This window comes from Sitophilus oryzae, unplaced genomic scaffold (assembly GCF_002938485.1).
Source record: "Sitophilus oryzae breed Bouriz unplaced genomic scaffold, Soryzae_2.0 scaffold_249_pilon_pilon, whole genome shotgun sequence".
NCBI classification, from domain to species: domain Eukaryota; kingdom Metazoa; phylum Arthropoda; class Insecta; order Coleoptera; family Curculionidae; genus Sitophilus; species Sitophilus oryzae.
In genome coordinates this window covers 198,426-221,656 of record NW_022146806.1, presented here as the reverse complement: position 1 = coordinate 221,656, position 23,231 = coordinate 198,426, and the positions used below count along the sequence as shown (strand labels likewise).

Here is a 23,231-nt window from a genome sequence, read left to right as displayed (position 1 = left end):
ACGAGAGGAGATTTAACGCGACAGGAATCAGGAGGTCCAAGCACTCTCACACGCAACCGGATTTCTGAAATATAATATATATTTCCTTCGCTCACACACCCACTTACCGATCCCTGAGAGCGACCGAAAGTACAGTGGCTAGTACTAAGAACCCGTGCGTAATTGAGACTCATAATATCGTGCTCAGTAGTCAGAAATAGTACACTGTTATTATATAAAAATATAATATTTTATGTAGGTATCTGTTAATATCAATATATAAAAACATATCGATTTTACTTGATCGGTAGGCAACAACTGAAAATCGTCTGGCGGGTTGGTGATGACGTATCTCTTGCTACTCGCGTCACAGGATGAACTCGTATCCCTAAATCGGTACAATCCAATGCATAACATTCCGAACTGCTTCAGGGCTGCTACGAAAAGATCGCCGTACTTCCCCGTCTCGCCAAACTGAGCCAGAGGACCGTCATAGAGGGAGATTTGGCCTACTCTGCATCGATCTCTGTTTGATAAACTTTCGGAGTTATACTATAAAGGAAAAATAGGGTTTGCTTTGTTACATAGGGTCGTAGGAAATGCGAGTACTGATCCTCCCTTAACCCACACCCGACCAGCACCTTCTGCTAAAATCAGTTCTAATTCTGGTGTAGCACCCCCAGTGATCAAGGATCGTATTAATGTCAAGGCTGTTCGTTGTTGAATTATGTTCTAAAATAAAAATGTTGAGAAAGAAATAAATTACTCTTTTATATTTTAAATTTGATTGCCCGTTATATACTCAATCATAATACGATGTAGAATCATAGTGTTTAGAAATCATTATTAAAGGTTGTCTATTTCTCAGACATACAATTCTGATATAATAATAATAGCTCCGGCGGTATCCTACGCGTTTATGTTTGGCCTTGGAGACGAGTAGTAAGGTACAGCTTTGCCATACTAGAGCCGTTCGGGTATACACGCGGAAGGATATGTGGCTAGCACTACGTTTCAACCGCCTATTATTACTCAGGATTGTGAATCCCAAAGTACTTATTTAAAGGCTGAGTCGACCTAGGTACCGCAAACTGATTTTTATTTTAGGAGCTACGTTAAACGGCGTATTGATGCAACGGCCCAAGTATCACTAGAGACCGCAACACGAATTCAGATGTACAGAGAGCATTATTCAGGACCGACATGAGCGACGAGCATAATCTGATTAGAGAATTGGTAAGACGAGAGCTGTTAGCATGACGTATCAGACCAGTGATAATTAAGGGCTACACTTCAACAATTCTAGTATAATATTTCTATATAATACTACAATTCATATAGCAAGTAGTGCTGTTAAGGAGTTTATGCACTTGCGATGCACGAGGGTGAGTCTTAAGGTGCGATTTTCTAGCGACGGCGACGTTTGGTGTCCGCGGCCCCCCGCGCACTTGTTCGTTTTCCTATAAAGTGATTCATTACTTTTCATTGATACAGATTTTAGCCACGTACGTTTGTAAAAACGAACCAGTGTGCGGCGAGACGCGGGCGCCGGAAATTTCCTTTAAGTGCAAATATTTTAAGGAGCGGTATACTGGACATACCCCATACTTCATCAATTAGGCAACGATAGATATGTAGATTAAATCTTAACATACACAGCCGCAGATATACGTCGACAACGGATTCCCATTATAAGGCGAGGAGCTAGCAACGCTAGGAAAACCAAGGTATGTTTAATAGACTTCTAGGCTTTTGATATATCCTTTACTATGCTCTCTTGAACATACATGGCGGCCGTCTGCTGCCGTTCAAACCGTTGCGGTTCCCTACTGCGCATGTGAAAGAGAAATCCTATATTTTTATTAGTCGTTTAAATTCTTAGTGATTCGAATAAATCGAAACATGTGCTCCATAGCCATTGCTCGGAAATTATTGGTGAATCTGTGATAAAATAAATTTAGTAACAAAAAATCACGGTATCGGTCGCTAGTGGTAGGAAAGATAATTTTTAGAGGTTACTAGTTTATTTTGGTTGCCTGTGATATACATATACCGGTGTTTCCTAATTAAATCTTAAAAAATAAAAATCATTAGAAATGGATGAAGCGCGAGGGCTCTTAATAAGTATCTTTATTTTTTTGTTTCTCGACAACCGTTTGATGAGCAAGAAAAACTCAAAGATTCATCTTCGTTGAAAAAGGAAATGCAGTCCAAGTAAAATATATTTCTTTAAGAACAAACAGTGGTGTACCATTTATGTTCAAGCAAAAAAATCGATTTTTATATTAATTTTTTACATTTTTTTTTTTTTTTATTTATGTAATTTAGAAAATTGGTTTTATATAAAAATTGGTTTTTAAGGAACACATGAGGAATCACATCAAAATGTTTTTAGACTAATTAGAAAATACCTTGTATATTGTCAACTTGACAATGACTGCTGATAAATCAAAAAATACCTTTTCAGTGAAAAAAGCCCGATTTTCGCAGGAAAAATTTTGATTTTCTTTCATTTTTTTATTTTCAAAGTAAAATATTTCGGTTATTTTGGACTTATTTGAAAAACGGTAAAAAGAAAATATGTTTCTTTTATCGAGATCTATCAGACCTGAAAATATTTCCACTTATTTCAGATACACTCTGTATAGAAACTCCAGTTAATATCTAGTCGTGATATAACCGGATGTACTGTCAAAAATGTTTTGGATACATTGTCCTCAGTGATATTACTATTTTCTTATTGTCAAAAAACTTTAATTACAAAAATTAACTTTAGTTCTTTCAGCCAAAGTGGTTCTACGCTGAACACCTTGAAAAGGAAAGGAAGAACTTACCGTAGACATTAACGAGTCTAATACACTAACAGCGAAAGCGGTACCACAAGCAAACGGCTGGGTTAGGTACAATTCCGTATCTGGATCATCGTCGTCATCTTGATCCAAAAATTGAACATTACTGTCGTTGACCAATTCTAAAATAATAAATTAGAATAAACTTCACATATATGTGCATTTATTAGGTGATTATTACTTTTTTCTTAGTTACAGGTTTAAAATAACTATATTATCTGGTAGAAAAGACCATAAAAATGGTGTATCTATTCAAGCTGATGTAACCTGATAAAAGGATGGATTAAGAATGTCAGAAAGTGTAGGAGCTAGAATAGTGGAGTTGAAACAAAGGGTAAGTTTCCCAGTAGGCCTATCCAAGGATATCGATATCATATAATTTTTTAGGCATAAGAAAAATCAATCCATTATTGCCTGGAAGAAATAACAAAGCAGGAGAAAACAAACCGTTCAGTTGTCATCTTTACAGATAACCAAGCTACGTTAAAGGTACTTTATTCCATAAAGGGCAGATTAGACTACTATGGGATGGTATTGTGCTGTGAATACATGAGGTCCGAGGGTTTCAAAGGTAATGAAGAAAATAAAAGAAGGCAGATAAAAAGATCAAACAAGGCTCATTAATACAACTCAGTAGACCAGAACCCTTGTAAAATGGTCACAAAAGACTGGGTAGTCAATTGATCACTAGAAGGGTGGGAAAATTCACCAGAAGAGAACAGTCGCCAAAATTTATGGCAGACCTGATAAATACAAACAGGAAAACTGCCAAAATTTTAAAAGAAGAAATAACTGAACACATTCTGGTCAGTATGTCAGTATGATAAACATGTGGTTCTTTGTATTAGCACCCTGCAAACGGTGTGGTTCTTTGTATTAGGCGATCATAAGCCAATGGCAAAGATGGAAACTTTAGTCTCTAAGATATTAGACTCTATGAAAGTCTAGTCACCACAAAAAATCTAATTAAATCTAATTTTTTCCGAAAAGTGAAGATGAGTGTATACAAGACAGTATTCATAACGTTGATTTTTGGTTGTAAAGGTTTGGAAGTTAAAAGAATGGAAATGTTATATCTAAGAAGAGTACTTGGGGCAACAAGAAAAGATTGAATAAGAAACAGCTTTATATGAGAGGAACTGGAAGTAGATTCGATTCTCTATAGAGCCGAGCAATGTCAGCTTCGGTGGTATGGTGGTATGGACAATTTTAGAATAAACAACGATATACCAGGAGTATAAGAAGCTAAAATACAGGGGAAGAGACCAAGGGGAAGACCGACAAAATATGCAATGACATTCTAGAGAAGATCCTACTAACAATAATTGAAGCTAAAATATTAGCAAGAGACAACAATAAATTTTAAAAAATGTCTATACCTATGTGGCGGATTCATCTATCCAAAAAAATCCTTTATGGGTATTTCGCCACTGCACTGCAAGAAAATTCTACAAAATAAAATAGTTATTTTTTGTAAACACTTCTGCGTTAAACCTAAACGGACGCTGCTTGTCAGAAGTTGTGTTTACAGTAATAAAAATTTGCCTAACAAAGGAAAATAAATTAAATAAAAAATAAAAATTAAATAAAAATAATAATAATTAAAAATTCTTAAGAATTTTTTTCTTTGTTAGGCAAATTTTTATTACTGTAAACACAACTTCTGACAAGCAGCGTGCGTTTAGGTTTAAGGCAGAAGTGTTTACTAACTTACTTAAAAAATAACTATTTTATTTTGTAGATTTTTCTTGCAATGCAGTGGCGAAATACCCATAAAGGATTTTTTTGGATAAACAATAAATTTGTGTTTCTCGTGTAACAATTATTAAGTAAATTTAAAAACTATACATTTTACACCTCCGATAGTAGGTTTCATGATTTTTTTTAAATTTTTAAATGCTTACCAGTAATCATAGGAACGTTGGCTCCATAAACGGACCCCCTTCTTTGTAGTATAATGGGACTACCTACGGGAGTCCCGTTCTCGTTGTCCTCGTTGGTTTGACTCAAGACACCGATAGTGTCATCGAAGGTCATGGCCTTGATGTTCAGAGACGCCAAAATGGCTTCCTTGTCGGCCAGCGTCGGATCATCGTTACTGGGCACTTTTGCTGACAGAATACAGCACATGTCGCAGAGATTGACGTTTACTGCACGCAAATCAGCCCTACTTAGTGGAGAACCCTAATAAAAATAATAAAAATATGTTTTTTTCATATGATTTTTAAGAAAAAATATAAATTTATATACATTTAGAACAGAAATCTTCGGTAGATTCTGCAACATTTTCCATTCTCTTCTAATATAGTCCACAGAGCCAACTATGACAACATGTTTGAGTTCGTGGTAATGGAAGTTGCTGGCTCTCAAAGGCATAACCAAGTTTCTTAAACCAATGAGCGGTGAATCGGGATCAGCAAAGAGGCAAACCACCACGTGACCGTTCAGTACTGTCATGGCTGCCTGATTTCGATCCTACAAAAATCAAAATATAGTGGTCTCAAAACCCTTGCTGTTTTAAGTCAGAAAAATATATAAAGTAATAATATTTGTAGTCTTTGCAGCTTTTTTTTAACTTTTCTGTAAGGCAGTAGGGTTTAGGCTACCCTACATTTTATATTTATTTTATTTGGTTCAAGTATATACCGGGTGCGTCTCAAAATTGGCTCACCTCTATTATAACTTTTTTATTTTTTAAAATAAAAAAACGATATTTGGTATGTTAGTATATGACATAAATTAAGATTGATTGACGTATTTAATTGTTTTCGGTCACTTCCTGTTTTACCAGAAATTACTACAACTTTTGATTTTTAAACGACACCCTCGGTATTTTTTTTACTTTATTCAATTTGCTGTTTTAAATCAGATTTTTGCTGTTTTAAATCAGAAAAATATATAAAGTAATAATATTTGTAGTCTTTGCAGCTTTTTTTTAACTTTTCTGTAAGGCAGTAGGGTTTAGGCTACCCTACATTTTATATTTATTTTATTTGGTTCAAGTATATACCGGGTGCGTCTCAAAATTGGCTCACCTCTATTATAACTGTTTTATTTTTTAAAATAAAAAAACGATATTTGGTATGTTAGTATATGACATAAATTAAGATTGATTGACGTATTTAATTGTTTTCGGTCACTTCCTGTTTCACCAGAAATTACTACAACTTTTGATTTTTAAACGACACCCTCGGTATTTTTTTTTACTTTATTCAATAGAAAATGACACTCGGAATAGAATAACATTTCATATGTCAACTTTTGACATTTTTGCTTAAAAAATCGTATTTAAAATTTCAATCTAAAGTGTCCATAGCTGTGCTAAAAACACTAACGTTTTAATCAAGGAGCCTTGGAAAAATAGTTTTGATCGTCTAATGGTTTTCGTGTCTTGTTCTGGTCGGTTAAAAGATGCCCAAATCGTATTTTAAATCATAACTCATTTTTTTAGCCGACCATACTAACAGGTATGGTATGTTTTTTTTAATTTCACTCAAAATTAATTATTTGGGTCATAAATGACCTAAATACAAAATATTTTCATGGTGTCTGTCTGTCTGTAACACGATAACTCAAAAACCACTAAACCGATTTTAACCAAATTTGGCACAAAAATACTGTGGCACCCGAGAATCTGGCCATTAGTTTTTGGTGGGGATGGGGGTTGGTAAGTGGGTATGGGAGGGAATTAGAAATTTTAAAAAATCGTAACTCCAAAATTACAGTAGCTAGCGAAACGCGGTTTTCAATTTAAGATTAGGAATAATATTTGCAACAAAATTCGTAATAACATCAAAATCAGTCAAAGTCGCAGTTTTTGAGATAAAAAAAATTGGAAAAATTCCTTTACTTTGAAACTAAAAGAACTGCCTACCAACTTTTTATTAACATATTTTAGTATGAGCGGCTAAACGTGCCTCCCGGCGCCAATTTTTTTCAAATGGAACGAGGTTGATTCATTAGCATATTTAGAAAAATCATTTTTTGCGAATAATTTGGATGGTATGGTGGATAACACTTGGTATTTCGAGTCAAATTGTCGTTATGAGCCGCATGTTACAATTTCAAAAAAGCTATATGCGAAAATGTCAAAAGTTGACATATGATATACCATTTAATTCAGAGGGTAATTTTTAATCGAATAAAGTAAAAAAATAGCAAGGGTGCCGTTTAAAAATCAAAAGTTGTCATTTCCGGTGAAACAAGAAGTGACCGAAAGCAATTGAATACGTAAATCAATCCTAATTTATGTCATATCGTCAGTGAAACGTGATAACCTGCTAACTCCATTTTTGATTTTAAGTAAATAATACGTTTAATACATAATTTTTACGTAAAATGTTTAACAAAATATTAAGTTGTATTGTTCCCCAGCAAAGATTATTGTTATCTCTGTATCATATTAACGCATGAATATAGTTGCTACATGTGTACATATTTTTTTGGATCGTTTTTTTTGTCTCCTCTAAAATTAGGAATAGTGGAGTTAGCAGTTTATCACATTTCACCGACGCGACGATATACTAACATACCAAATCTCGTTTTTTTTTATCTGAAAAAAATAAGAAAGAAATAAGGGATAAAAAAGTTGTAAGGATTATTGATATATATATGAATTATTGATGATAAAAAAGTTATAAGTTATAATATAACACTTTCAAGATGCACCCGGTGTAGGGGCAGTTTTTAATTTTTAAAATATTTATTACTGTAGCACTAAAGCTTGATTTTCATGCATCCGCTGTCCGAGGATACGTTGATACGATATTAATTTTATTGGTAGAATTTAAAGACTTTGATTGGTTTGGTCGCAGTTTTTAAATTTATTGCATTTTCATGCCTCCGGTTGGTGTCATTTTATATTTTCGTTTCCATAACGATTTTGCTATTTTACTTATATTTTTATTAAGGTTAAATCATAGACAAAAAAAAATATAAAAAAACTGACAAATCCCATGGTAAAGAGTGGGACCGCGTTCCCGTAGCGCAACTCAGAATAACAATTTTGAAACCGATTAGCAGGACCATGGCAGGACATACGTCTTTATTGCTATCTTTCTTTATTACGTGTGCTTTGTATGAAAAAGATAGAGATAGGTATAAAACCAAAGACATTATAAAGATAGACCGAACATCTCATTCATAAATACTCGTTGGTAGTGTATCAAACATTCCAATGTGTCAAACAAGTACAGAAGAGACAGAGAAGTCTAAAATTTCCGACCCCGGCAACTAGGCGCATTTGGATTGTTCTAATGGCCAGTGGCGCATCGTTTTTTGGAACGAATTTAATTAGTAAAGTAAAAGTAAATTAATTAGTAAAATTTTTACTCCATATTAATATACTACATTAGCACTTTTTCGTCAGATGAGTTTTGTTATAAGGTCTAATATAATAATACTATTAATATCCCACATATACTTATGTCGAAACGTTAGTAGTTTTCGAAAATCACTCCAACGTCGATTTTCAATTTAAACTTTCAGTTACTTCTATATAAACTTTCAGTTACTTTTGAATATTTACAGGGTGACTCAGGCTTCCAAAACAGTTCTATATTAAGTTTGTGGTTGGTGACTTTTCTTTCAATTTTTTTTTCAGAATATGGAGGCATTTAGGCACATTTTAGACATTTTTGTAAACATAGGTGGCCGGAACATATTTTCAAACCAAAGTTGTAGATTTGCCATTAAATTTCCATTCCAGAAATACCTAGGGTTGCCACTTGTCCTTTTTTGATAAGGACAGTCCTTTTGGAATAACTTGTCCTTTTGACTTTTTGACTTAAAAGTCATTTTTATTTACGTATTTTCCATGAGAAAATTACCTACAGCAAACAGAAATATTCTTTTCGCCCAAATTTAATTAGGAATGTTATAAAACTTATAAATAAATTTTTCTTGTTTAGAATAGGCAACATTATTTAGAACTTCCCGTTTAATCTCAAATGATAGTTTAGGTTTTAGTTTTACCTTTTTTTATCTTAAAAAGAACTTTTCAAAATTAGTACCTAATTAGTAACGATTTAGTTAGTTCGCAATCGATAGCTTCCTGTGAAGTACTGTCTAATAATTGTTTAATCTTGTATTATTAAAAAGAACTTTTCAAAATTAGTACCTAATTAGTAACGATTTAGTTAGTTCGCAATCGATAGCTTCCTGTGAAGTACTGTGTAATAATTGTTTAATCTTGTATTATTAATAACTTCCTATATCTAAAATCAATATTTAATGAGAAAATTGTGTTTTTTTGAAAATATAAGACAAGATTTGACTTTCGGTCTTCTTCTTGTATTATGATGGTTCTGATACGAGGCAATTGCATTTTAGTCTCGCAATAGAAGGCATTTATCATTAAAAGTATTAAATCTGTGTGCTACAGTATGGGATTTCTGTCGCATAATAATGAATACCTATTACGTTTATTTACAAATCCATTACTTTTAAAGGTAGCTTCATCAGAAAATCAAATTTTAGTTAAATGTCCTAATCTTCATGAACTGTATTAAGCATATGTATTGCGGTTTGAATCACCCTGTATGTTGACAAAAATATTTTGAAAATGTGCGTTACAATGGCCCCATCTTATGTAAAAATTGAAATAAAAATCACAAACCAAAAACGTAATAGGTAAAAAGCTTTTTTGGAAGCCTGGGTCACTCTCTATATAGATATGTATAAAACTAGTAGCCTAAGAATTATTTACAGTTCGTCACATTCTAAAAAAAGTTAAACACACCGTACAAATAACTCTAGGAAGATGTATTTGTACGGTGGTAAAAAATTGTCTAAGCAAGGCCGAAGGGGCAGATATAATAAAGCAATAAAATGTAAAAAAACAAACACCTTTGTTTATTTGTTGAGCAAAATTCCTTTAGAATATCGTATATAATGACCAAAATAGGACGCAATTTTAAGAAAAAAAATGTCACTTTCTGGCTTATAATAAAGTTTCAAATGTAACGTTTATATTCAAATTTGTTATGATCTACAACCGTTAGGTAGTAATTGAGACGAATTATAATTCAATTACCGGCTACTACGTTCTTGTTTTAATAGATCAAAATTCAACAAATATAATTAGAAATTATTTTAATTGTGAGAGGCTCCCTTGTGGGAGGCCTATGTACGATTACGGCACGGCGGAAACAATACCTACCTGTGAAAAAACAAACTCGGGTAATTTGAGCTTATTTGTCCACACATTTGACACTGTCGTACCATATTGAAAATTCGCAGATTCAAAAGTACATTAAACAAAAACAAAAACTACTGAAAACACTGAAAAGTTCACTTCGGACTTGATTCCGACTTCAAACACACCGTAAGCTAAACGTAGTACGCTATAATGGACCAAGGGCCGTCGCGAGGGGTGGTGGGACGGACGGCTCATTTCATTCTGGAAGACTAGCAGCGACGTTGCCAATAGTTCTAGACGTTTCAGCACATTAAACAGTAAACATGTCCTTTAATAGTAACGCATATATCCTCTGGTTAATAACATATTATTACGCATGCTTCTTTAAAAATAAACTATTAATTTAATTAAGAAACTGAGATTTATTGATATCCGGTGAAGGTTTTAAAGTCACCTTTTCTGCAAATCAAACTAAGTAGATAGGCGCAAATTTGATATGTGGCAATGTCGCCTTCTCTATCTCAGTTGGTTTTTACAGTACGTAGTCAACCTCCGAATGTTTGATCGGGTTAAAATGCATAATGTGATATCTGTTCTTCCTAAATCTATGTATAAAACGTATCGTAAGACATTATCGCACATTCTGGCTGGGGGGAAATTTAAATTACCCATTATTAGTAGTATTCTTTCATTCTGAAACTGAAAATTTTCACTTAAACTGAGTTATTCCCTATACTACGTAAAGGAAACTTGATGTAGGGAATAAATCAGTTTAAGTGAAAATTTGCAGTTTCTTTCAGAACGAAAGAATACTACTATTATAAGGGAAATTATAAAAAAAGCAAAAATTTTACTGTTTTATAAACATATTTATTTATACATAAAAATAAATAAACTTTTTATAATATAATAACAAAAAATAACAGTGTTTATTCCACCCACCTACCAATTTTAAATGCAGAAGAACTGACTGTTGCAGGAAACGATCGGCCAATTTCTTTAAAGGGCATTAAAAATCTGATTTTAGAAAAAACTGCCTAATTGCAATAACAAAGTGAATATCCAAGCAAAGAAGACTTTACGAGAATCATGATCCTGAACCATTTTCAAGTCCAGTTTTAATCCTAAAACAAAAGTAAATTAGGTATATTAATAAAGTTTCTGGTTACTATAAACCAGCTATAAACTCCCTACCCAAAAAATGAAAAAAATTAATTGTATTAATTTTGAGAGGTTCGAAATATTTGAGAGGTTCGAAATATTTGAGAGGTTCGAAATATTTTTGACACTACTACTTCTACTTTTTCCTTAATAAGATGATAAATATAACTACTTACTTTTATTTTACCGGGTGTCTTTAACATATCTATCAGAGAACGGGGGCACCAATACATATAAAAAAATAGATGATACTGGCTCCTGCAGCAAATAAAATAACAAATAGTATAACCTAAAATTATAAGTAACAAAATATAAATACCTATATGGAACAAAGGAATTTGTTCCCTATCCATATTCACAAGTCAATAAAATGGAGAGATGGAGAGTTTAGAAAAAAGGTAAATCACGAAAAGAAAAATTAACAAACCTGACGAATTGTCATGATGTTGTCATCTTGGTTGTCATGATGACGAAACGAGAGGCGATTGTTCTAATTTCTATTTAGAAATTACGTTTTATATGGCTGCTTCTTTCTCGCTTGTTATATTAGAATGAGATAGAGTGGGCCCAATAGACGCAATGCGCAGATCAACATAAATAGAACGAAATTTTGCGTTCTGAGTTGCGCTACGGGAACGTTGTCCCTCTCTTTGCCATTTAATTTGCCAGTCTCTTTTTATTTGTTTGTTTGTCAAAAAAGTGTCAAAACGTCCGTTATCGTATGAATGGGTCCGTTGACGGGCTGAAGTAAAATATTTACGGATGAAAAGTGGCGCGAAAACACTATGAACAATCAGAGCACCGTCGGACCATCGTATCAACGTAAAGCCTTAAAAATCTGTGATAGAAGTACGTTACTAACCAGAATACATTCTTCTAAATTCTTTGCAGGACTCCAATGGAACATCCCCGTACTGTCGTACTTCATTTCAGTCTTCTCAAAGTCGAAATCTTTGGCTTGGTCATCTGCCAGACCGACAGGAAGCGCCACCCCGTTGTTATTTTGGTTCGTGCCGCTACTGGTCCGGCTAGTGGGCCTACGAAATACCATTTTTTTGAAGAAGAACAAGTATTTTTGTTTAAGAAAATTTGTAAAGCTGTAGAATCGTGATTGGTGGCTAGTGTAAGCGTAGTTAGTGAGAGAATGTGGTGTGGGTTTAACGACATTTTGGGGTATATGTACTTTAAACTTCAATTGTTTGAGCCTAAATGTCATTTTTGGATTTGTGTATCTTTGTACTTGTTAAGGTACTTACCAAAAATCTATTTGAGAAACAAATTTGATGTGTAAATTGAAGTAAAAAGAAGACAAATTTGTTTCTGAGTTATTTATACACAGATATATACATATATAGAGAATGTCCTTCTTTAAAAAGAATCATAGAAAAATGCAATGTTCTAGTTATAATACATATTTTAATTTATTAAGGTTGTTGTATGAAGAATATTTTAGGTAATGTTCATTTTTCTATGATATATCTTTTAAAAAGACACACATGTTATATATGTACGTTTTTAAACTACTTCTACGCCAAAATCTTTCTTTTAATGCCTTTAAAATCAGGTTTACATTTTGAAAAAAGCATGCAAAGTTTAAAAATCATCAAAAAATTAGTTATAAACAAAAAAATCCACTTTTGTTTCATTTTCAATTATTACATGCCTATGGTAGATTTTTTTTCAAAATATTTTCTTTAACGTGGCTATCAGCAGCTAGCTAAACAAAAACTAGAAGAAAATAAAGCTATAAGAATGCGAAATATTCAAAAATATTAAACAACAGTGACAATATTCTAAAGGTAAAGTTGCTACTGTATGATCGAGAAAAAAAAAACGGCGTCAAATACAGATAGGGAATGACAATCGATGATAATTTTGGCAAGGTCAAGCACTAGACGTCCGTACACCTCTCTAATTTTTAATGGTGCTTACTGCCAGTTGGCCTTATGACAATAATTTAAGTTTATATGGAGTAAAACTTATTTTTATTTGGTGTAGTTTAAAATCTGAGAAAAATATTTATTGGGAAATCGATTTCCGTGTCTGGAAACGTTCTATCTTTTTTTAATCTCTATAATTAGTGCTAATTTTTGAAAATTTTATGTCAATTTTTACTAAACGACATCGACATCTAGAGATTGACCTCACTAAAATTAACGTCGATTGCCATTCCCAAGCCGTCTTTGACGCCCTTTTTTTGATTATAAGATATTATGTGAATTTTTTTTATTAGATTCATAATTTTTGTGTAGATGATTCACTTTTGTTTATCATTGACACTGTTGTTTCAAGCATTGACAATAGGCAAATGAAAGTCTTAAAAAAAGTTTTAAAAATTAAAAATCTACTACTGCTCATAACATCTACTCAAACTATAGAGCACACATCGATTAAAGCACTGGTCAATAAAAGTTTAAGTGATGTAATTTTAAGCTTATTTTTTTTCTTAAACTTATATTAACTTTGTTAGGCTTGAGTGTACAACACATGCTATGATATTGTTAAAAATCTTGTAATACTTTAAATACAAAAAAGTATCTTTTAATTCTCCATCTAACAAAGGAATAATACAGGGTGAGTCTTAAATAAGTGCAAATATTTTTAGTGGTAGTATATTTCGACTCTAGAAACACGATTATAAGGTTTTTTCGTGAAACAAGTTTTTAATTATAGCAGCTACGGATGCCCGTCACACTGTTGCCAGACCCGTGTAAAGTCGTTTCTACTTTATGATTGGCATCCATAAGATGGTGAAGACCACTTTATGATTGGCACCCTGTTAAAGTATAGTTAAAAGTGTATGTCATAAACCTCTAAACTTAGGTACATGACATTATTCACAAAAAGTGTCTAGAATTACATGTAGATTTCAAAAATCAAAAAATAAATAGGGTATTCTGTTTAAAACAAGCGATTTCTGCAGGCATTACCATTTAAACTGGTAGTATCAGAATACTAGAAAATACTTTAAAAATAAAGTATCTTAAAAATAATCGCAGGTTTAGTCGTGACTGACTAAGTTAAGAATAAACTCAAAATTTAAGTGAGGATACAGTTAATAATCACCAAACAGGCTAATAAAACTACTTTTTCAAATTTATCAAGCTTTCGAGAATCTTAACCCATCATCAGGATAGTTTCTAAAATGTATAAATAAAAAAAGGCATTAACATTTTAAAATTGTATAACAGAAAAAACAACTTACGACTGATTCAATTAGCAAAAACAACATCCTTTGCACAAAAAGGCCTTAAAATTAGCATTATGTGATATTGGAATACAAGGAAATTTCCTTTATAAAATATTAAAATACATATGATCGTTAGGCGCATAGAGAAGGTTTTCGAATGTTCTCGTATGTACTAGTCCATTCTAGTGGGTCTCGATTCTTCTCGAACGAATGAATCATTGCGGTGTCTATGCGATGTTAAGGTCATCCGAGGGCGGGCCATATTGTGAGGTTAGGTCGAGTCCACACCGGCTCGCAACAATATTTTATAAAGGAAATTTCCTTGTATTCCAATGCCATATGATGCTAGTTTTAAAGCCTTTCTGTGCAAAGGATGTTGTTTTTGCTGTTATACAATTTTAAAATGTTAATGCCTTTTTTTATTTATACATTTGAGAAACTATCCTGATGATGGGAATAAAATTCTCGAAAGCTTGACAAATTTGAAAAAGTAGTTTTATTAGCCTGTGTGGTGATTATCGTAGGCCAATAAAATTAAATGGTAAAAAGCAGTTTTGCGGAATTCATTTCCAGCAAGCTGGAAATCTTTTTAATACTTCTATTAGGTCCTAAATGCGTGTAATCTGAGTTTGCACCATCCCAGGTGGTGAGCTTAACTTTTGATAGTCAAAAAAACGCCAATGTTTGCACCTTTTTTAGTTTTTTGCTTGTAGCTTGAAAACGGTGCGTCGGCCGGAGAATATCATTCCATTCAATAATATAGAGGACTAAATTCTGCGTCGAATGGTATATAAAGCATCAAATTTGGTTTATTGGTATAGCTGAAATCCAATGTTAAAAACAGAAAATTTCGTATGTCGTTGCAAACTTACATTTTGCGGTTATCTAAGACCACATATCTTTAAAACAGATACTCCTATTGAAAAAACCCATGGAATAAAAGTTGTAGGGAATAAAATTTTACGTTATATAGATACCTCAGTTTTTAAAAGTTCGTGTCTTTCTTTGCAAAATGTAAGTTCGCACCAAAAGACGAAAATTTCTTCGTTTTTAACATTGGATTTCGGCTATAGCACTGAACCAAATTTAATATTTTATATGTCATTTGACGCAGAATTTAGTTCTCTATATTATTGAATGGATTGACATTTTCCGGCCGACGCACCTATTTCTAGCTACAAGCAAAAAACTCAAAAATGTGCAAAAATTTGACGGTTTTATGTCTATCAAAAATTAAGCTCACTTCCTGGGATGGTGCAAACTTATATTACAAGCACTTAGGACCGAATAAAGGTATTAAAATGATTTCCATTTTGCTGGAAATAATGTATTTCTCAAAATATATTAATTTGATTGGCCTATTGACTGTATCCTCACTTAGATTTTGAGTTTTTTCTTAAAAATAATCGAAACTTGAAATGTGTGCAAATTTGTTTCTACCAATGAAGTAGCAGCATGTGTTGTACACGTGGTTAGTAACTAAGCTACAACAAGCGGCAACGGTGTTAAAAATTAAATTAGGTGTTAGTACTCTGGCCAAAGCGTACATGAGTTTTTTGACTTCATAGGCAAGATGATAGCCGGCGTATGTCGTAGTTTCTTGGTCGGCTGGCGGTCTGAAAACAGCATACTGCCGATAGCGCACCACATCTCTTATATTTATTAGTATTTTTTCGATCATTGCTCAGTCAAATTTTTAACGAATACCAACGCGCAAGTGTGTCTGCTGCTGTTCACGCGTACGGGGTCCGATAAGGCTCCGCGCGCACTGCATCGGATCGAACCGACCAGCAAAAGCGACTGCGACCATCGTACATATAGACGGCGCCGGCGTCCACTAAAACATTTCGGCCTGTAGAGGCCAGATTCCTACCTCTACCTATCTACGATAGTCGAGTCACCGCCTTCGCCGGACTGGTACCGATTCAGTGCGCGTACACCTTAACGTCGTCTTTTTAGTTAATATACTTTTTTCAAACGTCACAAAAGTATTAATTTTTGTGACATGATTGATGATATAAAGACATAAGCTTCATTCAGAACCTAGCAATTAGTGTATCTTAGTGGATTATGATCAATCACAATGTTTAAAAAACACAATTAAAATTAATAGAATATCCTAGCAACAGCTTAGGTTAGTCAACTGTATCCATAGTAGTGGAGTGCTTTAAGCCCTTATGAGATACAAACCTCGGAATTCATTTACTGTGAACGAATTTTTATAAAACTTTTTGCATTGTATTGTTAATAAGATATATTGCAAAGTTTACCTATTTAAATTCGTTGCTTTCACTTTACTATTTAAATAAACACACACATATACAAATGCATACATACAAGATGGCTCCGTTTTCCGGAAAAGCTCTGTATCAGGATTCCTATTTGAGATTTTCACTCCAAACCTTTTACAAAATATATGTTTAATGGTAGTTCACATTTCAAAAATATTTTTATAGATATACAGGGTGAGTCGAATATATATCATTTATTTATTCGAGTTTAGTAAATTTGCTATAATATTCTGGTTCCAAAAATACCTTAATACCATAGAGTATATTAAATAATCTTTGAATTATGATCACGTCCATGAGGACATCAATATAGACGTCCAGGAACCTTCTGATGAGAACTTCTAATCGAGACGATCGACTTATTGTAAGTTTATCGCTAAGAAACCGCCGTTTGCCAGCTTTTCAAATTGATAATAAGTATTTTTTCAAATTGATAATAAAAATTGCACTTAAGAACCGTACATATTAACTAACGCACTACAAGAAGAAGATTAAATGAAGCAAATCTTATGTCAAGAAGGCCTGCTTCGGGACCAGAACTTACTAGATGTGTTGATTAGGCCCAAAAGCAAAGGCATGGTCTTAATGTAAAAAATTACGAAAAATGTTAGTGCCTTCTTTAAAACCGAATATTTCCAACAAAAATAAAGCTAAAGAGATGAACCAAAAAACAAACCATCGAGAAAGGATGTGTCTAGATGATAAAATAATTTTTAAATTTCTTGCTGTTTTAACATATTTCACAGAGTGTTTCAAACTTTCATCAAAAATATCAACATTTTGTTTTCCCTCGTATAATTAACAGATGGGGATTTTCATTTTTAATTTAGAAAAAGATACTAAGAAGTCAAATAATTTGGCAACACATTCCTTAAAAATCATCAAAATCGGCCCATTAAAATAAAATATATTAACCTTTAAAATACATCAAAGTTTTAAGGTGCCCATTTTTCGTGCCGGTGAATGTATTTCAAAAACTATACATTTTAGTCACATACTTTTCTAATGAAACAAACCTTTATTTTTTTACTAGAATCCACAAATCAATTAATATATAGGGATTACAAAAAACATAACTTTCTTGTGTAACTTTTTTTGGAGACACCCTGTAGAACTCTACATAATTTTAGAAAATACTTTAAATTGACTTACATAAGCTCAGAAAATTTCACTTCAATACAAACTTTTGTTCTCCTTGCAAAAACCGCGTCGTATATGACGCGCCACCCTGTATAATTCGATTTCAATCAAAATTTCAATGATTAGAATATAAGCAGAATAGGTATAGTTTATGTATTAGATTTATTTATTTCAATAAATTTACTTAGAAAAAGAATGAAAAAAATCAAAATATTAAGAAGGAAATAATTAAGAATTTAGTAAAATTACTAAAATAAAAAATTAAAAGCAACGAAAAAAAATGGGTAAATATTTTAGTATTTTATCTATAAAACACAATACAGAAGGTTTCACATTAATACATTCATAGTAATTGAATTCCGAGGTAAAAGTCTCTGGGCACTCCACTATAGAGAAAGCCTAATATTTAGCTTATAAAACAATTACCTTTTGATTTCTAACCACAATTTCTCTTGACGGAAGATAGTCAGAGGCCAAAATGACATTTCTCGCAAATATTGAAGTATAATAATTAGTGGAAAAGTTAAAAGTTTGATAACTTTTTCTTCTAATTGAAAATGTCTACTATAGTAAACGCCACGAATGTTTGGGAGTGATTCATCGCTTGATGAAGTTAGAATCGACACGCGCGCTATCATTTTTACATTAAAAACGTAAATTTTTACCGCAGACGTAGGTTTTTAAAACGGTCTAATCATCTGCCTGCGCTCCTCCTACTTATTCTAAAATGTTAGCGTGATTGACAAAGACGATACTCTATCGCGTTTCTTTGATTGATTCGTTTTTGTGCGTCAGTCCATTGGTGTGCTTGCAGTGCGAACAATGGGGCATTCCAGTTTATATTTATAACCAAATATATGTTTTGATCTTTGAATAAGAAGACTAAGGAAGGAGCATAATGCTATCCATGTATTCGTGCATGGTGGGCGGAAAAAGCACTCTAGGGTGGGGATCCTTGACAGTTCTGTTTGACGATTCATTTGACACATTTGAATTTGATTTGAAATTTTGTGGATTTATCAGTCTTTACGGAGCTTATTTTATGTTATTTATTTTACTACTGATAGTTGTATAAAGGTAGTAAATCTAAATGGAAATTGTGGCAGAACTTAAATTAACAGTGACACTATCGCGATTTATCGAAAAAGACTCTAAAATAGTTGGTTGTGTAGCGTGCGGTAGATCTCGGCAAAAATTGAGTGAAATAATGGAACAACTTTTTCGCTAGTAAGTGACTATATAATATACATACGTGTAGTAAACCGATCATTTATGAAATTCACTTAAATTAACTAAATTATATATTTTTCTTGCATTTTAGCTTTTATTTATTACTTGTCAAAGATTAGATGTCAAAGAATTTAGATACGTTAATTTGACTTACCTGCTTCAGTAGCGTATCGGATGTTTGTGTTAATAAATACTTATTTTAACTTATCTATTTTTATTAGAATTATATATTTTTATAACAATTTTAATAACTACCAACATTTATTCACAACGTAAAATAAAACAACAAATTATTGAGTCTACCCCACGTCTACCCTACATCATAGTTTTACATTTTTTAAATAAAATTAGAACGACACTGATAAACCGGAATTTAAGTCGGCCATATTTGAGGCCCATCGCGGTGCACCTAAGATTTTTGATATGCTCCTTCCTTAGTCTTCTTATTCAAAGGACGTGCATAAAAATGTTCCGTAGCAGAAATTGACAGAAATCATATAGAAATATTCAGATTTTTGTCTAGGACAGTCTAGAAGGCCATGCTTTCTGCCTGGGTAGAACCGCGCCACAACTGTTTCCAATTTTCCGGTTTACTGTCACCCCCCTGGTGGCGACCGATGAACCACTCCCAAACATTCGTGGCGTTTACTATACTAATTTTGACGTTATGAATGCTTAGATACATTGAAATTAAAGGAACAAACGTCTACGCTAATTGAAACCACTAATTTATTCCACTAATTGCGAGGTTCTGAGTGAAGCTATAGTTTTAACGTCTAGGCATAAAAGTACAGTACTTTTTACTACAACCTAAACACAAAAGTACAAAAATATATGATTAAACTGACATTAAGTGATAAATTCAAGGAGTGTACCCATTGTTGCTCGATATATAATTATTTAAAAGATATAACTAATTACATATATTATTTGCGGCGTTTGAAATTCTTTAAAAAAATATTTGTGACGTTTGAAAAAAATAGCATGTTCTATTCGGAGTAAAAATGTACTTTTTGTGCCTCACCTGTTATGTCAAACGTATAGCCTCGCCACAAAAAGTATCATTTTTACATTTAATATAATTTTATACGATTACTAACTTTTAGCAAATTCTATCATAATCTTGATATATATGATACTCAGTTCCTTATTAATGGTTTAAATAATAATATAATATATCATTTTATGTACTAGAGTAGAATAAAATAATGTTATTCTACTCGCTAAATTCGGCTATCACTATTCCTTGTTCTAAAAACTTTGCAGGCAGTAGATGGGTAGTTGTTTCTAGAGCTTCAGCAAAAATTGCTGCAGGAATACCATCATCTTCTTCTTGTATTTTTTCATGGTTTTTAAAAAATATTCACAATGACACAAGCTCCAAATTTTACTTTTGCCAAGCTTTTGTTTGTATCAATACTAAACAACATAATTACCATTATAATAAAGACAAATAAAGCAAACAAGGATCTTATGAGAGAACATGTTGAACACATGGCAAGGACCAGACCTCTTATATGTAATATAGAGCCCTAATAGTATGTAATATCTTCCCAAGTGACCACATGATGGGTTTTTCCTTCAAAAAAAAGTTACCATAATAACAAATGCTCTCTTTAATTTGTTTTTAAAAATAAACTGCTGAATTTTGCTATCATTTTCTTTAATTTATGCTAAATACAAACATAGGAGCTATATTAGACATACTGTAGAAGAGAAAATGGATAAATTAACGCTAAATAACCTAATCGATACCATGATGATAAAGCAAACTAGCTAAGAAAATTCTTATGGAAAAAAGAAGAGAGAGAACTTTGATCCAATAGGTTACAACCAGCTGTAAATATAACATATACTTAGAACCCTTTTGAAAAAATGCCACCGCGGTTCCAGAAGGAGACACATAAAGGTTCCGTGGGTTTTATAGTCAGTCAGAATCTGAGACTACTTGGGTTATCTTCCCAAGTGACCACATGATGGGTTTTTCCTTCAAAAAAAAGTTACCATAATAACAAATGCTCTCTTTAATTTGTTTTTAAAAATAAACTGCTGAATTTTGCTATCATTTTTTTTAATTTATGCTAAATACAAACATGTGTATGTGGATCAAGTTGACTTGTTGGACAGCCTTTACCTTACATAGATTAATAACTAAAACATATTTTTTGTAGAGTTAGCAATGCCAAATACAAATAATAACATATCTACCAGAATTTTACTAAAAAATTGTAATTCTTTCTCTATTTTCGAAGTTAAGAATTTGACTGGCAAATTGACTGAATTGCAATAGAAAAAAAAGTATTTTGTTTCAAAGATGCTTGGAAAATAAATATTTAAAGGCGTGTCTCTATCAGTGTTAATAAACAGTAATTTAGTTTTAAAATTTAATTCTTCGTTAATCTTGTAAATATTAAATGTCTACAAAATTACAACCAGTTGTTTGAGTAGCATGTTTACAGTTAGATTTGATTTGCATCGCACAGTATAGGATCTTCTTCCGATGCGCAGTAGTGAACGCAACGGGTATCGGCAGCCAGACGGGCCGCATGCTGTTCCAGAGAGGATAGTAAAAGATATATCAAAGAGCCAGACGTCTTAAAATACTTTCTCGAAAACGTTTCTAGCTCTTGACTATTAAGTTAGGCTAAGAGGTAAGAACCCGGCATAAGTTGCAGAAAAAAAAATATTTAAACATAATACTAACAACAAAGAATCTTTGAAACAAAATAAGTCTTTATTCGTATAAAAATATAATATTGAACCATGTGGTTCGAAATCAAAAATTAGAAACAACAAAAATATATCTTTCTTGAATTATAAAAGCTTATGTACAAAATCAGAAATAAACAATATTATTTTACCGTATTTACCTGGAATTATAATTAGGAGAAATCAAATTATCAGTGGCGTTCCTAGTAATATTCGGTTTCACCTTGTTCACCTGCTTAGTAGAGTTCACCATATTCATCGTGGGTATAGTGCTGTTCCTGTGATTTTGGTTACGATGCGCCACTGTATCGACAAAACAAAACAAAAATCACCTAAACAACCAAAACTAAAACCTCAATTTTTTATTCTAGCTTATCCTAAACTAAATTTTCGAAATTATACGCGATTTATGTTTTGTTAGTGACTATTTTTTCGAAAAAAAGCTGTTAAACTTAATACCCTTTTGTACATTGATGCATTGTCGAGTTATCGACCTACGAACAACATCTCTACAGATCTAAATTCAAAACTACGATAGAAAACGTGGGAAATAAAAAGAAAATCACCACTGAAATTGGGGAAAACTTACTAAGTAAATCATCAGGACGATTATTCACATCACCTGGAAATAGAAAACATATTTATAAATACAAGAACCAACTAGAAAGATGTTTTGTACAGTTTTTTAAGGAAAAGTTTCTGATTTAATTAAACGTTGATAGAAAAACAGTAACAATATCTACAGATTCTACTTATTTAGGTAACGCCAAAGAAAATGAGAAGAATACTTGTCATTTAATTTATTTAATAACATAGGAAATCCCACAGAAATTTTGATCTCTCCAAATATTGGATCCCCTTGATTGTTGGACAGCAAAGCGGTAAACAGAATTTTTAAAGATCTGCGTATGGTCCAATAGGTATACCAAAAAAGATCTTTATATTCTAAACGTATTATTTAATAGACTAATCTAACCAGAAAGTATGCATGTGGCTTATTATAAATAAAATAATAACTAAATACTTTACTTGTCTATGAAAAGATAATTCGGGGACTGTATTAGAACTTTCACACACTAAACACTTTCTAGTGATTTTTACGAGTATTTAGAAAGTCCAACGAAAAAAAAAATAGAAATATAGTTGCATAAACTTAAAATTAACTTCTCACTAAACACACTTGCATCCTTGGCTATATAAAAGCGGCCGATAAAAGAGTAATTAATACAATTTTTAAAATAAAAAACGTAAAAATCATACGTCGTTACACAATGGAAATAAGATTATGACAATATGATCTCAATCAAAGATCACAATGAAAAGTTGGTTTCCATAACAATGTATAATTTATACTTTCTAAACCGTATACAATTGTGATTATTCTGAAAATACGTGAAAAATATGACTTTTAATGCGCATGCGCAAAGTAAGGTCCTCGGGAAAGACAAACCTATTGAACGTTTCATAATTGCAATAAAGAAGGTATGAAAATGGCATGTCGTGATGTTGGAGACATATTTTTTAATGCTAAACTTATGGCGTTG

General features: G+C 32.4%; 1 protein-coding gene across 1 annotated transcript in view; it reads right to left on the bottom strand.

The window, feature by feature from the left end:
- LOC115884458 (calcium-activated potassium channel slowpoke) overlaps positions 1-23,231 on the bottom strand; it is a 165,464-nt gene that overhangs the window by 19,642 nt on the left and 122,591 nt on the right. Inside the window, exons 19-25 of the mRNA XM_030903048.1 lie at positions 22,277-22,309; positions 21,849-21,990; positions 15,865-15,933; positions 11,990-12,164; positions 5,079-5,303; positions 4,733-5,012; positions 2,814-2,950 (exon numbers count right to left, since the gene is read on the bottom strand). Of these exons, the coding sequence (XP_030758908.1) occupies positions 2,814-2,950; positions 4,733-5,012; positions 5,079-5,303; positions 11,990-12,164; positions 15,865-15,933; positions 21,849-21,990; positions 22,277-22,309 (1,061 nt within the window). The remainder of the gene's footprint in view (positions 1-2,813; positions 2,951-4,732; positions 5,013-5,078; positions 5,304-11,989; positions 12,165-15,864; positions 15,934-21,848; positions 21,991-22,276; positions 22,310-23,231) is intronic.